Consider the following 17,522-nt stretch of genomic DNA (forward strand, 5'->3'; position numbering starts at 1 on the left):
AGACTGATATATTTCAAATGTTTATTTCATTTAATTGTGATGATTAAAACTGACAACTAATGAAAATCCCAAATTCAGTATCTCCGAAAATTAGAATACTACTTAAGACCAATACAAAAAAAGGGTTTTTAGAAATGTTGGCCAACTGAAAAGTATGAACATGAAAAGTATGAGCATGTACAGCACTCAATACTTAGTTGGGGCTCCTTTTGCATGAATTACTGCAGCAATGCGGCGTGGCATGGAGTCGATCAGTCTGTGGCACTGCTCAGGTGTTATGAGAGCCCAGATTGCTCTGATAGTGGCCTTCAGCTCTTCTGCATTGTTGGGTCTGGCGTATCGCATCTTCCTCTTCACAATACCCCATAGATTTTCTATAGGGTTAAGGTCAGGCGAGTTTGCTGGCCAATAAGAACAGGGATACCATGGTCCTTAAACCAGGTACTGGTAGCTTTGGCACTGTGTGCAGGTGCCAAGTCTTGTTGGAAAATTAAATCTACATCTCCATAAAGTTGGTCAGCAGCAGGAAGCATGAAGTGCTCTAAAACTTCCTGGTAGACGGCTGCGTTGACCTTGGACCACAGAAAACACAGTGGACCAACAACAGCAGATGACATGGCACCCAAAACCATCACTGACTGTGGAAACTTTACACCTTCTTCAAGCAACGTGGATTCTGTGCCTCTCCTCTCTTCCTCCAGACTCTGGAACCTTGGTTTCCAAAGGAAATGCAAAATTTACTTTCATCAGAGAACATAACTTTGGACCACTCAGCAGCAGTCCGGTCCTTTTTGTCTTTAGCCCAGGCGAGACGCTTCTGACGCTGTGTCTTGTTCAAGTGGCTTGACACAAGGAATGCGACAGCTGAAACCCATACGTCTGTGCGTGGTGGTTCTTGAAGCACTGACTCCAGCTGCAGTCCACTCTTTGTGAATCTCCCCCACATTTTTGAATGGGTTTTGTTTCACAATCCTCTCCAGGGTTCGGTTATCCCTATTGCTTGTACACTTTTTTCCACCACATCTTTTCCTTCCCTTCGGCTCTCTATTAATGTGCTTGGACACAGAGCTCTGTGAACAGCCAGCCTCTTTATCAATGACCTTTTGTGTCTTGCCCTCCTTGTGCAAGGTGACAATGGTCGTCTTTTGGACAGCTGTCAAGTAAGCAGTCTTCCCCATGATTGTGTAGCCTACAAAACTAGACTGAGAGACCATTTAAAGGCCTTTGCAGGTGTTTTGAGTTAATTAGCTGATTAGAGTGTGGCACCAGGTGTCTTCAATATTGAACCTTTTCACAATATTCTAATTTTTTGAGATACTGATTTTGGGGTTTTCATTAGTTCTCAGTTATAATCATCAAAATTAAAAGGAATGAACACTTGAAATATATCAGTCTGTGTGGAATGAATGTATAAATTATACAAGTTTCACTTTTTGAATGGAATTACTGAAATAAATCAACTTTTTGATGATATTCTAATTATATGACCAGCACCTGTATAAACAACGGTAGTTTTTTAGTTTATTATAAATTGTGCTCTCTTGCATTGACGGCGAGTTAAAACAAAATTGTGAGAATGTTAATTAGTTGTTGATAATGTAAGGGGGAAATATACTAGTTTTTACCTGTGTTTTACTTTGAGAGCTCTGGGATTTAAAAAAGTATACAAAGGAAGCTTAATTCATAGGGAACCGACATGGCTGTTACTAAAAAAAGATATATACAATAGATCCACCTCTTGGTAACTACATTGCCATGGCAATAATGCTGCTCTGCTATCTGCAATAGACCCAGTAACCCTACTTTCTCTCTCTCTCTGACAATCCTTGCAACCATTAAGAAGCATTAAATGGTGGCAGGCTGATAGCTTCTTTTAGTCGGTGGCTTCCAGCCTTCCTGCAGCAGTTGGTTGTGCTGGTGACTGAGGACGTGGGGGGGTCAGCTGGTATGAGTTGTTGAGTGCTCTCAGGACTAGCTGCCTTTCTATCTCTCATGGTACTCACTCCATCAACCTCTGCATCTCCCACCGCTGCCACCTTCTTGCCTCTGTCTTGCACCACTGACACTATGGATCTCTTTCAATGAAACTTTTACATCTCACATTCACCTCCCTCCATCACTTTTCCATGCACATACATATCGGCCTTCCCCCACAGTGCTGATAGAAGCGCATAGGCACTTTGTTGCAACATCAGTGCAGAGTGGAGTGGATATATCAAGAGCTGAGAAGGGAAGGGAAAAAGAGGGATTAAAACTTTGTTCTATCCAGCACTTCACTTTCAATAACACTTTCCCCCAGTGATATAGAGGGAGAAAATGGTGGGATATATGAGTGTGTGTGCGTGTGTTGGGGGTGGAGATGTGGGGGGAGTGGGAAACACAAAGAACAGTGATAGAGATGTCTGTAAAACTATGAGACCAAGAGAATTGTGGGTAGGGATGTGCGCCCGGGGAACGTGAGGGAGAGGTGAGTGTGAAATATAAAAATTTGAAGCAAGATGAACAAATGAAGAAGGAGCAACGATCACAGATGAGAGGATGTGAGAGGACGGGGAGATTGAAAAAGTTGGGATGAGTCACAGAAAATAAAAAATGGAGGGGGGAGGGGGGGTCAAAGCGGGATTGGAGAAAGAGACGGCAGCTGCTGTGGTGATGAAAGACAGAGAGGTAGAAACCAAAGAGGACAGACAGAGAAAAGAGAGAGTGTAACAAGAGGGAGTGAGAACTAAGCAGAGCAGGACAAGGAAAAGTGAGGAAGAACGGTGATGATCGCCCGCAGCAAAATGTTAAGAAGGTGTGAAAAGAAGGAGTTATGAAGGGCAAGGAGCTGGCACAGAGACAATGAACATATGGATGACAGAGATATGAAGGGGATGACAGAACTAAACCAGGCTGGCTTCATAAACTATTAGCATATAACCCTTAGCGTTTGTTTTAAACTACTTCCTTTACCAGGCGGGTGGAGTTGGCCTCATGGGATGGTGCAGAAACTTTAGACAATCTCAGCAAAGTCCCTAAAAGTAATTTCACATACTTTTCCATGACTGACAGCTTACCAGTCATTATGTGCATTGTCCTAATATGTTCTCATCCCATCCCATCTGCTAGACCCAGTAGGTTTAAACAACTGAGGGAAATTATTTGCAAAGGCCTATTTGATCCGGGTTTGAAACGCTGCTCAAAGATAGGTGGAAATATTTACGAGTCAAGAGAGGCTGGCAGACAGCACATGAATGTTGGTTGACTAAGCGCCTGACAGGGATACAGAGAAAAATAATCGAGTAAATAAGCAGGTAAACGTGTCCAACCTATTTCTTAGAAGCTGCTTTCAGAAGTTGCTTACAGTTTTGTGACTGTATACATTCCCACAAGGGGTGGTCCCCATGGGAACCGAGAACCTCACACTGATGAATACTCTCCAGTTATACCGTACAGGACTATAAGAAGTCCCAAGTCAGTTTCAAGCTGTGAAAGCAGAATCTCTGGAGACAGCACAATGCTGAGTAGTCACAATCATAATTGAGACAATTTCAAAGACAGAAATCAGACCTCAAAATGGCATATTTGAAACTGTTGGTATCATCTCATCTTCACCATTAATGCCAAGTTTCATGGAAAAGTAATCCCTAGGTGGTGTAGTCAGATATTAGGACACTGAGGTGCATTGTATGGAATGTGGAAACCATCCTGTCTGCAATGCAGAAGTGCACTTCCATGAGGATTGTTAAAAGATAAGGATGGCATTATTCTATATTTTTATACACACAGTGTTTCCCACACATAGACTTTACTTGGGTGTGCTCCCCTGGTATATTTGTTGACCCAATTTAGCATTTTGCAAAGAAAACACAGAGAGAGTTGCTATCTATTACACGTTAAGATGCAGACACGGTGGATATTTTACAAGCACGGACCAGGTAAACAACAGTGAACACACTGGTGCAGGTGTCACTCCGTACAACGCTGGTTTGTGTTTCGATACTGTAGGCTTTGTCATTAACAGCCCTCCTCCACATGCGGCGCACCTGTGGCTAAAAACAGAATTGCGGGTGAAAATCTCGAGTTCTGTGTCATCTCAGCGACTTTATAAAACACAGCATACTGCTGATGGAGAATGTCACCAGGGCAGACACATACAGGGAGAGAGAGAAAGAAAGAAGCAGGGCAAGCTGCTGTGTTTGCAGCAGAGGTGTACTGAAGGTTAAAGTGTGAACTGTACTAAAGGGAAAGGGAGCAGTTTCAAGTAGGCTAGTGAGTAAACACTTAAATAAACGTGGAGAATAAAGCAGAATTAAAATGGTTAAATAAGAAATAACTTAAGCTACCAGAAAAAGGAATATTGGATGAAGCCTACTGACTTCAGGGATCCCCTGATTTTTCATCAAACAGGTTGACTTTTGTGGTTTTGAGTGACATGTCTCAACAGCTATTGGATGGATGGAAGTACTACAATGACAAAATACCTGCAAAACAAATGACGTTCCCATCATCTTCAGCTGTACATCTTGTTAGTGCTAAATAGCAAATAAACTGAGCTAAACTAAGATGAATAAGGTGAATATGGTAAACATCATACATGCAGAGCATGTTAGTATTGTCATGGTGAGCATGTTATCATGCTGATGTTCGCATGTAGCTCAAAGCACCACTGTGTCTAAGTAGAGCCTCACAGACCTGCTAGCATGGCTGTAGTCTTGTTCTTATTGTCAACAAAGGCCAAAAACAAAAGTGTGTTAGTCTGTCTCTCAATACTTATCGACTTCCCTCCCCTGCCAGTGGCGCACAGCCCCAAGCCTGTTCTTTCCTACTGAAAATATAAATCTTAAAATAAATAAATAAATAAGGCTCAGTAACTTTCTCAAAAACAGCTGGGCATTGTAACTTTTAGCAAACATTATTCAAACAGGAGCAAAAAGTGCATGAGTTAAGGCAATTTTTAGCGGAGGATAAATACTAGACAGTATTTATGACACCAGCAGGGTGTAATGTAGGGTCAACTCAAAATAAACTTTGGTGCTCATGTTCCTTGTAATGAAGGAACACGTCATCCAACAGTGTGGTTCATTTATGTGCTTTTAACAGTCTTTGGGCAACAATGGAGGTCTTTGGCACAGAGGAATTAGCTAAACCAGGCTTTGGCCACATAGACAATAATTGTTAAAAGGATATATTCACTGTTGTTTTTGGTCTTTTCATGGGATTTGTTGCCAATCCCTTATCCTTTAATTAACAAAGACAGTTAAAGACAAAGGAAAATCTGCCAGGCTATTCATTTTTAATGCAGTCATTAACTGTGTTATTCGCTTCTCTTCCCTTTTCTTGTTTGGTTTTACTGATTTTAAAATCAGCCAACTATTTATTCCGTATTCAGTTATTTTTAATAGTAGTGGTATTATATGTCTGATTCTGCCTTGTTTTATGTATTATGACATAATGTAAATGTCCCCATCAGGTTTTTTTAAGCCTCTAGTCCAATCCATGTCATTTCATACTGCTGAAACCAAATCCTGATGTTAAAGTAGTTCAACAGAGTGATGAGTACAGAGTACTCATTTCTTTAAACAAGTGAATTTGCATGAATATGAGCTGTACGAGTGTAAAGCAGTGAAGTAATGAAAAAGCAAAAGCCTTCCAAGCATTAATAAAGGTAGAAAATTAACCAAACAAAACACTACCATCAAATTAAGTTACTTTTAATACTATTGTATTAACCTCGTATTAACCTCACCCAAAGCAGTGTTTGTATTCCACCACAGCCCTTTCGGCTATGTCTTTGTTTTCTTTTTCCTATGCCTTCTGTTTGCTTTGATTGCGAAGCACTTTGTAAATGTAATTGTAGAGATATGCTATAAGAACAAAGTAATTATTATTGAAGTGTTTAGAACCACAAAATAAGGAGATGACAAAGCCACACACACAGTGAGAAGTGATAGCTGAGTGTTCTTACCCGATGATGGGGTGTTTGAAGCCCAACTTGGCGGTGGTCTGTTGGATCTCTTTTTCCAGCCACGCCTGTGGCCGCACCAGGTACTTGACAAACTGGGACACCCACCAGACAGAGGGGTCACCGTGCAGACGATGCAGGCGTGGGGCCAGGTCCTCAGGGATTGCCAGGGGCAGGTAGGGCGGCCGAGGGTGAAGACTGTCCACTATAGGCAACTCCACAACCTGAACGTCCTTATCATGGGCTTCTCCTGGATGGGTAGAAGAGGAGTACGTTGACATTATACACTTATTCAACATTTTAGACAGCACAGTTCAAGTTTAGGGCTGTAACAAATGATTAAGTTTATTATTGTTAATACAAACATTATTTTTTTTTTTTCATCAATTATTTAGTCTATAAGATGTCAGAAACGAGTTAAAAATGCTTATCACAGTGAGTTCGTCTCACACAGAGACCAAAGTAATGACTTCAAATTGCTTGTTTTGTCCGAAGAACAGACCAAAACCCAAAGACATTCGATTTACACAGATACAATACAGAGAAAAGCAGCAAATGGTCACATTTCTATGCTTAGCTAGCTATACCTGCACAGGTACTGGTGAGACATGAAATATGATCCAGGAAGCCCTGTTTGAGTAACATTTCTTTAACCTTGAATGCTCATCAGACACCAAAACACTGCACAGTGGTTTATAATACTTCGAGACAGGATTTTACAACTGTGGAGAGTTACTGCAGCGAGGTAAACAGTAGAAATACATTGTTTACAAAGCCCCTTGCCAGATGATGCATGCCACTGTGGTCCAGCAAAAGTTTAGCCAGGTTTACTTTTTTGCTGGGGCCCTTTGTGTTGGCACCCTTACTGCGTCGCCGGTCTGGCCTCATTCAAATATGCTGGTATGCTTTTGTGATTGTCACCTATGAAAATTTAATTGACTTGACTGAACCAAGCCCAAACCCTGTGTGAGTAACAGATTGTCTGTAGGATTACAATTCATTTTTAGTTCTGATGGAAAGACAACTTGCACCTTTTATTCTAGTTTGAAGACACCACTTTCTGTCAAATCTGTCAGATTTGTCAAATAACTGACAAAACTGACTAACATCTGTAGGTTTACTGAGCCTTTTTTCCCCTGAAAAACAAAACTATACATTATATTAGTAAAATGTAAAAAAATATTATGTTGCGGTGCAGTGAGACATTTAAGCATTATTCCTCAGCCTTATTACATTCATTCCTGTTCTGTTTCCCACATGAATCCAAATCTCGGATACCCTGTGAGTCCAGCTTTTGTGATTGACAGCTGCTCTTTGCCTGTCCTAACTTAAATGCCAAGGTAAGCTCCTTTCTATCAAGGCTGTGTATGGCCAGGGGCTGATGCAAGGACCTGTATTAGAGGGGGTGGGGGGTGGGGAGGGGGGTGTCTGGCATTGGCCCCTACAGGCTGGGTCTTGCTTGGCAGGAGCCCTGGGCAGAGGGTTGAGGAGTGCTGATTACGAAGGTCACCTCTCTGGGCCGCATAAAGCCCCTGTGAACTGTCAGACCTCCACACACATCAAGGCCAACTGTCCATACACTAAGACACATAGGGCTCGATTTACTAACATCCCGAATAAAGAGTGCTAAATTGCGTATGCATTCTAAAATATTGCATGTGCAATTTTACTACCTGTTATGGGTGATTTACTAAGAATTATTGCGTAGATGACAACAGGAGCAAACACAATGGAGGTGGGGGTATTTAAATGAGGGGTTTGTGTGTTTTAATGGTTTCCGCCATGGAGAGTCAAGGGAGGGAAAGCAGCCACAGTGTAAAAACCTTGGTTTGTTTCGTTCAGTGCGTCCCGAGTATGTGGAAATCATATATATCTGCCTGAGATTGCACTAAGTACATGGAAAAACTGCTTTGGGAAATCCCAGTAGAAACAGCTACAGTATGCTGGAATGACCCAGACGCGAGGAAATGCCAGCAGATCGTGCTTCATCCAGCCAGAGGGAACAATCACCGACCGTGCCCGGTCGCTCCGAGATCTCCTGTCCCTGGCCCTGTACGCCCAATTCCCTCTCCGATACCTACAATTGGTTGTATTGCTATATTATGACCGGCGTGCTGTGAACAGTTGGTGATTGTTCCCTCTGGCTGGATGCATTTTACGCGTGATCGGTGCTCTACTGCAGCTGGGGGCTCTCCGCAGCGCCACACAACTTTCTAAACTATTCCATCTCACGGAGAAAATAAATCAGGTCGAAACAAAATTTGCTTTATTGGCATGAATGTTAAAACAACAGTACTGCCAAAGCTAAAGGAAAATACAAAAAAATCTATTCATATAGTTCATTGAATAAATAAAATTACTGTATTTCTATATATTACATATAGAATAATATTATCTAATATTGTTACGCCCCAAATTGCATATTCATTAAGGCAAAAGCACTAAAGGAACAACAGGTGCTATCTTGCGCTTTTGAAAGACGTCACTCTCTAAATGTACGTGGAAATACATACACGCAATAGGCACCTGTATGGTGTCTTGTCGACAGTAGGAAAAAAGGTCATCCAACAGTGACGACTAAGAGGGATCCAAATAAAACAACCATAAAAACAAATGCGCGCACACACACACACACACACACACACACACACACCCACCCCCAGCTAATCTCATCTCACCAGAAGGGATATGCCTGGCAAACAAAAACCTTCACTCTCTTTCAGTCTTAAAACAACGTTTTTTCTTGTCCGTGTGTGTCTAAACCCCCGATTTACGTAAAAACAAGTTTGAGGCCTGTGTTCTGTCAGACTAAAGTGGCTTCTCTAACCGACACAGACAGGCCTTAATATAGCTGCAAACACATCCACAACACACTTCCAAATAAATGGCATAATGACTCATTAAAAATGGCCTTTCAGAGAAAGGGTACCTAAAAAACATGTTAAAAACAAGGACAGAAACAGAGGCTTTAATTTGCGTGTGTGCATGCCCGAGCATGAACTGAATATAAATTGGTAAAAGCATTAAATATTGAACAGAAAAATATTCCCAGGCCTGTCTTTGCTTATATAACAGCATTGGCATGATTCACATAAGGGGGAATGGGCATATTTTGAGGCCTGCTCTTCTTGGCACAAATGTACAGATATGCAGTATGTCTTCCTCCCACAGCTACTTAATTAGATCACAAAGCTCTTCTAAATTTCATCTCAACTCCGAAGCCTCTGCATAAATTTCCTGTATGCATCATGACTCTAAGCATATAGGTCTGCACTGACAAAGAAATCCTACACTGTATTTTAAGCCCACGATGTATACGGAGCCTAATCAATATTTCATAAGATTAACATAGCTATGAAACTGGAGAACCGAGAGTGACATCCAGACACAAAATACGGAGCCTCCCCATTCATAATACATTTGAGGGTTTATGAACTTGGAGAACTCTTGTTCTAGTCTTTACATGGCAGGGAACATTATGTTTCTCCTGCTGCTCACAGACTCACTCACAAGGCAGTAATATCTCTACTGAGAACCTCAAAGGAATACACTCTCTTTGGCAAATTAGCTCTTTGATCAACGAACCATTGTTCAACAAGAAGACTGGTTTCCCTATGTGTGTTCAGAATTTAGTCTGTTATACCCGGCCTGTGAGATGGTGTTAAATTCTCTCATGCTGTCCAGTGAACATAAAAGTGTTAGGTAAAACAGCAACATGCACTAGTGTGCGAAATAGACCGCAGGGCTGGGTATTGAAACTCATTATTTTCTTTTGGTATTGTCAGAAATATGTCTGTAGTACCAAAAACTAGCATTGAATGTCAGTTCAGATTTAAAGTCTTAGTTGCTACCTTGTGGGTACCGTATCAGCCTAGAATCCTGTCCAAAGAAAGGTACAAGGCAGGTCAACCTTCAATATTCCCATTTCATTCTGATGATCTAATAAAACAGATTCAGATTAACTGCACTTCCTAATTAAAAGTTCATTTTTGCCGGTAGTATTTTTATCTAGGTTAAGTTCTTGTAAGGTTGTTTGTGTTTAGAGAATGTTTAATGTTTGAGACTTCTGGCTGCTTTTGTTAAATAAGAATAAAGATTTGTCAGAAAAAAAAAAAAAAAAGAAGAAAAAAAAAAAAAAAGAGTCCTGTTTTGCTGTTAGACCCATAATTTTGGTATTTTCTCTGCACCAGAATCAAAAACTTCAAACAATATCCAGCCCCTAGAGAAGGATAGGCCAATGGGTGAGACCAGCTTTTATCAATATTCTTATTATGCTGATCATTTATAATTCATGCATATGTTTTATATGTGTATATGTCTTTCTTGTAACATCAACACACAACCTGTTTTCTGCTTTCAGTCATTTTATGTAGCAAATCATAGAGGGGCACACTGTGCATACTTAAGATTTCTTTAATGTGGATTTTCTTGTAATGTTTTGTTTTTCCCATTTCCAAAACGAAAATGAGCAAGTTCCATAATGACTTTATCGCTATCTTTGATGCCACCCCCACAAGCTATATGTTTTCCTGACAGATGCATATACCATGCATCCTTTCTCTGTCTGTACATGTCTCACATCCTATGGTTGACACTTAACAGAAAGTGGGCCAACCATGTAAAGATAAACGAGGAAAGTTGGAATCTGGTAGGGCTGCTAACTAAAATACCAACATAATATAGCAGAGACAGGATGATAAGGGTTCAAGAGTAACATAATGATTATGAAGGTACAAAGTTCCCTGCCATCCGGGCACTACGCAAAACCTGTTTTCATTTGCCTTGTATGTAAAAAAACACAAAACAAAAACTGGTTAACCACAAACTAAAAAAGTCATCATAACATAATGCATGCAAATTTTGGGGCTTGTATTGATATTTTGAAAACGTGCAGTGCAGCACCTTTTCAAAATATCAGTATTCACTACATTCAAAGACTGTAATTGTAATGGCAAGGATTCCACTTCCACTTAATTAATGAGATATTCAATGTATATCTACTTATTAATCCAAGGATTTAGCATCCCTTTGTGGTCCAGCACCCCAAGGAATGTTCTTGCATGCACTCTTTACAAAATAGGCATGACCACAGGCGTAGCAAAGTACCCAACAGGCTTACATTAGCTATGCCTAGCTAGTTAGCCAGCTTGGTCAACAGAACATACAGCCTCTGCAGATTGGAAAACTTTATAAAGGACAAGAATTCATAACACTAAAAGGCCTGGGTTTGGAAGTGGCGTAGCTGGATGTTAGCTGTGAGCGGCCGGATGGCATATATGGATCTATAGGAGGGTGTTTATAAGACAGACACCAGAGACAGACATTAGATAGTGGAAAAGGACACATGAAAGGCAGGAGAATAAGAGAAGGAAGGCGCTGGGAGAGCAGGAGATAAGGAGGGAGAGCCCAGGAGAGCACAAGTCAAATGAAGCGATAGGAGAAAAATAAAGAGCTGATAGGATGCAGCGATGAGAACAAGAAAGCAATGAGAAAGAAAAGGATAGAGAGGGTGAGTCGCAGTCTCATATTAAAACCTCCAAATCACTCATCTTCATTTACAAATGCTTTGGTTTTGTCAACTTAGCGGAGGCAAACACACGCATACTGTAAGAGTCCCCATTTATCATATTAAAATCACAATTATAATTCATGCCTCTATGCAATCTCCTTTATAAATGGATCTGCTACCTCTACATTAGTAGGAAGATCCATTTACCCCAAACAAGCACATTGATCTTTGGTTTAAGGTATTCTGGCACAAGGTACACATCTGAACTACCTTATTCTTTAACATGGTGTTCATTATGGACAGTCTATGACTGGTGCAGAATTCTAATAACACACCTAAATAATAAGAAAAATAGTCTACAGCCATGGCCAGGACCCTTGGGTGTAGCAATTGTCTGCAAAATCACCTCTTAAGCTTGGCTCTACAAGAGCTCCTCTGTTTCAAGGTACATCTGAACAAACCACCACAAGACTGTGTTGGTGTATGGGTGTTGCCACAGGTACCAGCGAAAAGATGAAATATGAACCAAGACATTCAGTCTGAAGGCAAATTACATGCCAAAACCCTGCATAGATGTGCACACTCCTCTGAGGCCTCCACTAGGAGATTTAAATTTTCTTCTGGAAAATAAATAAATACATAAATAAAATAATAAATTTGACATTTAAGGCAGAATACTAGAAACATTTGATTGATTCAAACACTGCACTTGCTTTAAAGAGGTAGTATTATGCTTTTTGGCTTTTCCCCTCTTCTTTATTGAGTTATATATCTTTTTTGTGCATGTAATAGGTTTGCAAAGTGAAAAAGCCCAAAGTCCACCCCAAAGGGAGTTCCCATCTCCCACAGAAAACACTGCTCTGAACTGCTTGAAAACAGCTCGTTTGTAGTCCTGTGACGACACAGGGATGAAAGCTAAATGCGCCTCATATAACTCTCGCCAAGTGACAAGTCCGACTAGTGACGCCCTCAAAAACGCCGGTGGAAAAACACTGAGCTGCAGCACGCACCTCTCCTCTCCCTTCCAAACACTAGCTAACGTTACTCTCCAGGCAGTCAATGGACATAAAGTTGTTACTGTGATGTAGAGACAGAGCTCAGTTAAAACTTTATGGATGAAAGATACTTTTGTTACAGATTAATAACTCACAACTCTGAAACTCTTGCTCCAGTCCACGTTGCCAAGCTGGTCAGCAACATGTAGCCTACAGCTGAATCAAAGCCCTGTTTACGGGCTTCTCACTGACCTGCCCTTCTCTACTTCTGATTAGCTAGTAGTCCTTAACTAGGAACTGTGCATGTGCAACTCCCAATAAAGATCATTTAGAGACAAGATGTATCACTCCATAGCTAAAATGAAGCGTTCAACACAGGGTGAAAAGAGGAGCTGCAGCAATGTGCAGTATGACAAAAAATATGGTGTTTTTTGAAAATTAAACCATGTAAACCTGTTCTGGTACAACTCCTAAATAGGATTTTGAACCTGAAAATGAGCATAATACTACCTCGATTTACATTTGTTAAGAAAAGCCCATTCACATTCAACACTAGATTAAATACTGATGTCAGTGGATTTTTGACAGGGAAATATTTACATTGCACATGACAAGCTTTCAATGTGAATATATAGGACCGTTTAGTCAGTCTGTGCAACAATCTGGGGCTGCAACTGTGAAACACATGCACTCTTATCAGTATCCACAGCTGATGTCAGAAGACTCCTTCTGAGAGTGAATAGCCATGTTTTCATCTAATTGTTATGCGAATTTTAAGCAGACTTTTGAAATAAAGGTACTTTATTTTTCATTTACATGTAGTGAAATTCATCATCTGCATTTAACCCATCCCTAAGGGAGCAGTGGGCAGCCACTTTACAGAGCCTGGGGACCAGCTCCAGATTGAAATGTAGTGTCTGGTCAAACGAAACTGACTGGAGACTACCTAACATGTTTTTTTTGTGATGGTGGAGAAAACGGGAGCACCCGGAGGAAACGCAGACACGGGGAGAACATGCAAACTTCACACTGAAAAGCCAGGGTTTGAACCCAGGACCTTCTTGCTGTGAGGCCACAGTGCTATCCACAATGCCACCGTGCTGCCCATATGTTGAAAAAAAACAGTAAATGCTAAATATGTGAGTTTCCATCAGCTGGTTTGGAGCGAATAAACCAGGCTACAGCAAGCGTAGTTACGTTGGTAATTGAAGTTACACATGGCTGTAATAATCAAGACGTATGGGTTCCAAACCAGAAATAGAACCTGTCGCATGGTCCTGAGGGCCATTGATCTCAGAAAAATGGAGAGAGGTCCTCAGGAATGTGTTTCAAGCGGGCAAACTGCTACCAGCCACGTCTCCTCGAGTTTCAAGTGCGCTCTGTCAGGACTTATTTGGCAAAAGTATTTCCATCTCCTATTTTGCACATTAACAGTTTTTCGACAAAGGCAAAAACCACCTCAAGCGAGCGTAAAAACTTTTTTGCGAAATTAAGTTTTTTTTCCAAATTTTGCTGTTTCCATCAATCTTTTCTAATGCGATACATCAAAATGCGCATAAAACATGTTGATGGAAACACAGCTACTATGTGTAAATCCCTAGCTGTGTACTAAAAACTAGAGATCAATCTGGATTGGAGAAAGAGAGGAAGAGAAAAAGAGAGTGTGCCGGAGCAGGCGACCAGACAAGAGCAGCCGTGTTTCCATCAACATTTTTTAATGCGCATTTTGAAGTATCGCATTAGAAAAGGTTGATGGAAACATCAAAATTTGGAAAAAATGCTTAATTTTGCTAAAAAGTTTTTACGCTTGCTTGAGGTGGTTTTTGCCTTTGTCGAAAAAGATTAAATGCGCTAAATGGGAGATGGAAACACTTTTTCCGAATAAGTTCTGATGTAGTGAACTTGTAACTCAGGACTGATCAGCTGTCTCTGCTGTCGGCATCTTGCACCGTTGTGCAGAGTTGTGCATGCCTGCCGAGAATTTCATGCACCTTGCGGCTGGTAACGCTCATTTGTGCTGAGAAAAGAGGTGGATGCAAATCTCGGCAGGTAGCCTTCATCAGCTGTTCTGCCGAATTACGCGTTCACCTCTTAAAGCTCCTTTTCAGATACTTTATCCTGCACACCGATCAAACGGGGTTATCACTGCATATTTTTGCTGAATCTCAATGAATGCCACTTCTACTGAGTGTAATAAAATATTAACGACTCTAAACGTTCATTCATTTATCACCATTGATGAACCCCATAAAGGATATTATAGCGTTTAAAAGCATTATTTTGAGGTGCATACAATTCTCGGCAGGCATGCAAAACTTGGCATAACACCGGATATTCCCATATCGTGCTGAGACATGGCTGGCAACTTGCCTGCTTTGAAACACATTCCTGAGGACCTCTCTCCATTTTTCTAAGATCAGTGGCCATCAGATTCATGCAAGGTTTTGTTTCTGGTTTGGAATCAATACTTCTTGTTTATTACAGCCATGTGTAACGTCAGCTACTGGCGTTATTACGCTTGCCATAGCCTGGTTTTTTCGCGCCAAACCAGCAGATGGAAACGCACTTATTTTGCTATTTCTTTTTGTGACATTTCAAAAGTACGCTTAAAATTCACATGACAATTGGATGGAAACAAGGCTAATATCAGGCTGGCTTTTACTCGTTGGCATGAGCTAAAAGCTAAAAGGATGCAGGACAGATGCCGAGCTGGTCTTCTTTGTGTTGGACTGGTAAGTAATGACTTATTAGCTGGTTGGCTGGCTTGTGTTGTGTTTGCTTGATGTTTGTGTGTGTTGGCCAGCGGTTTCACAGACAGAGGTTCAGCCCCTAGCTATAAATTTTGAGTTGATGTCAGCAAACTTACTAGATAACACACTCGGACATCGGTAAATTAACTGTAAGCGCTCTTGCGTTGGTTGGGGCCTAGCTTTGTTGGCTAGCTTGCCACCCAAGTTTAAGCAACATTATGCTGCTGGAGAGAGCGATGGGGGTGTCGAGCTGGACCCGGGAAAGTGGGAAACATAACCGGGCTTAGCAGCTTCTATGTACATAATGTTAGCTAATGGCAGAGGTTAAAATACAGAAGAGGACGGTGACAGAGTCAGCTAAGAAGAAAGCGACCAAGCGAGGTTCATGACATAAATGGCTGCGAGAAATACGCCGGGCTGGCAGTCTGTCTGTGTACAAAGTTGGACTAACATTAACTAGTAATATTGCTGATAACATTATGATGTCCTGTGTTGTTGCACTTGATGTTTGGCTGTGTTGGCAAAGCTGGAGACTTGCTATTTTCCTGGTAATGTAACAACAACAAATGCATATATACAGCATGCAAGAATCAGCATCATGCAGAACCTGATATGATCACATTTCCACGCTGTTAAAGAAAGCTCAGAAACAGCTGTATTTCGTAAGGAAACTTAAGAACGCAAAATCCCGGTGCCAAGTTCTTATTAGCTTTTAAAGAGAAGCAATTGAAAGTATCCTGACTGGAAACATCACAAACTGGTATGGGAGGTGCACAGCCTAGGATTGGAGGGCTCTGCAGCGGGTGATTAAAACCACTCAGAAGATCCTTGATACCCATCTACCAAGATTCAGTGATTTCAGTGTGGTGAGGTACCTATGCAGAGCTCAGAGGATCCTAAAAGACAGCACCCACCCAGTCACAGCTTTCTGACCCTGCTGCCGTCTGGCAAGAGATACAGAAGTATCTGCTGTCGCACCACCAGACTCCAGAGCAGCTTCTTCCCCCAGGCTGTGAGACTTCTTAATTCATCCTCAGCACTGTACCAGGTAAAATAGTTTTATTTCTGTGACGTGTTATTCATCCACCCATCTAGTGTGTGTCTTTTTTGCATATATCGTTTGCCTTTTGTGTGTAGCATAAAGGGTAACTACAACTTAATTTAAAATGAAATAAATCTACCTTGTCTTCCTCAGTTAACACCATAAATTTGCTATAAATGCTGAAATTAATTTCTGAAAGATATTCTCAGCGTACAAGAAATTATGCATCAAAACGGTGCATGGACCCTGAGTTAACGAACAATGATCATGAACACTTCTGCAAAAATGATCCCCTACAATCTCTGTCTCTATTAACTTACTGCAGGTCAGAGAAGCAGGTTGTTTACTAGATCAAGTCACAGGAATTCTTGGCAATGAAACCTTTGAACAATAACCTGCTGCTGCTACATTGGCTGCCAAAGTGCTTTAGTCCTGCTTAGCCAGGGAATTCACACTTTGTTTTCGCTGTGGCAGCACAAAAGAAGGGGTCTGGCAGACCCTATTTTTTAGCTGGGATTGTCAAAATAAAAGGCGAGAGTTATTGGATTTTTAAGCAAACCAATCACAATTGTTGCAGTTGCATTGGCTTAGGTGTGTGTGTAGCTCACGGTGGTGCTGTATGTGTGTACCTACCTGACCAGTGTCCGGTGGTGGCCCCAGAGCGGTCGGTGCAGGTGTTACTAACAGGCAGGAAGACGGTCTCCCAGCCACCGGGGGCGTAGCGCCAGTTGTGGGACTCCAGGATGAGCGTGCGCTGGGTGCCATAAGCGATCATGAAGCAGTAGACAACATGGTGGAGCTGGCAACCATAACCACAGCCCTTATTGATGTTACACACCAGCTTTCTCGCCTTGCTGCAGTCTGGGGGGTTCTGTGAGGAGGAGAAGAAGGAATGTTTCAACATTTTTTTATTGCTTGACCTTCGTCTTGTATTTCTCAAAGCCGTGCTCTCTGACTTGTAATAACATGTGGCTGATATTATTTTCATTGTTCCCTTTTTGCCTGTCTATCTCATTCTCCACTTGGCTCTAATTTACAATTTTTCTCTTCTTCTGTCTCCATGATAACCTAACTAACTTTTTCCATCTGTTTTTTCTTCCTTGTTCCTTCTTATTGTTAAGGGATAAAACTGGTAATATTTTATATTTTAGCATTGTCTGTGTAGTCAACAACAGGGGATGGTGGGAAATATTGACATATGTACTCATATGTGTAACTCATTGGGTCTTTCCTGGGGATTTGTTGACAATAAAAACAATATAGAATCCCACCAGCCTTATCC

General features: G+C 41.3%; 1 protein-coding gene across 7 annotated transcripts in view; it reads right to left on the reverse strand.

Moving 5' to 3' along the window:
* The window catches only part of fut8b (fucosyltransferase 8b (alpha (1,6) fucosyltransferase)), a 120,107-nt gene that overhangs the window by 31,866 nt on the left and 70,719 nt on the right, over window positions 1–17,522 (reverse strand). For all 7 annotated transcript variants that reach the window (XM_046060457.1, XM_046060453.1, XM_046060456.1 and 4 more), the window contains 2 exons: window positions 16,874–17,111; window positions 5,948–6,194 (listed from right to left, as the gene is read on the reverse strand). In XM_046060457.1, coding sequence (XP_045916413.1) covers window positions 5,948–6,194; window positions 16,874–17,111 — 485 coding nt within the window. The remainder of the gene's footprint in view (window positions 1–5,947; window positions 6,195–16,873; window positions 17,112–17,522) is intronic.

Source organism: Micropterus dolomieu, linkage group LG10 (genome assembly GCF_021292245.1).
Source record: "Micropterus dolomieu isolate WLL.071019.BEF.003 ecotype Adirondacks linkage group LG10, ASM2129224v1, whole genome shotgun sequence".
NCBI lineage: Eukaryota > Metazoa > Chordata > Actinopteri > Centrarchiformes > Centrarchidae > Micropterus > Micropterus dolomieu.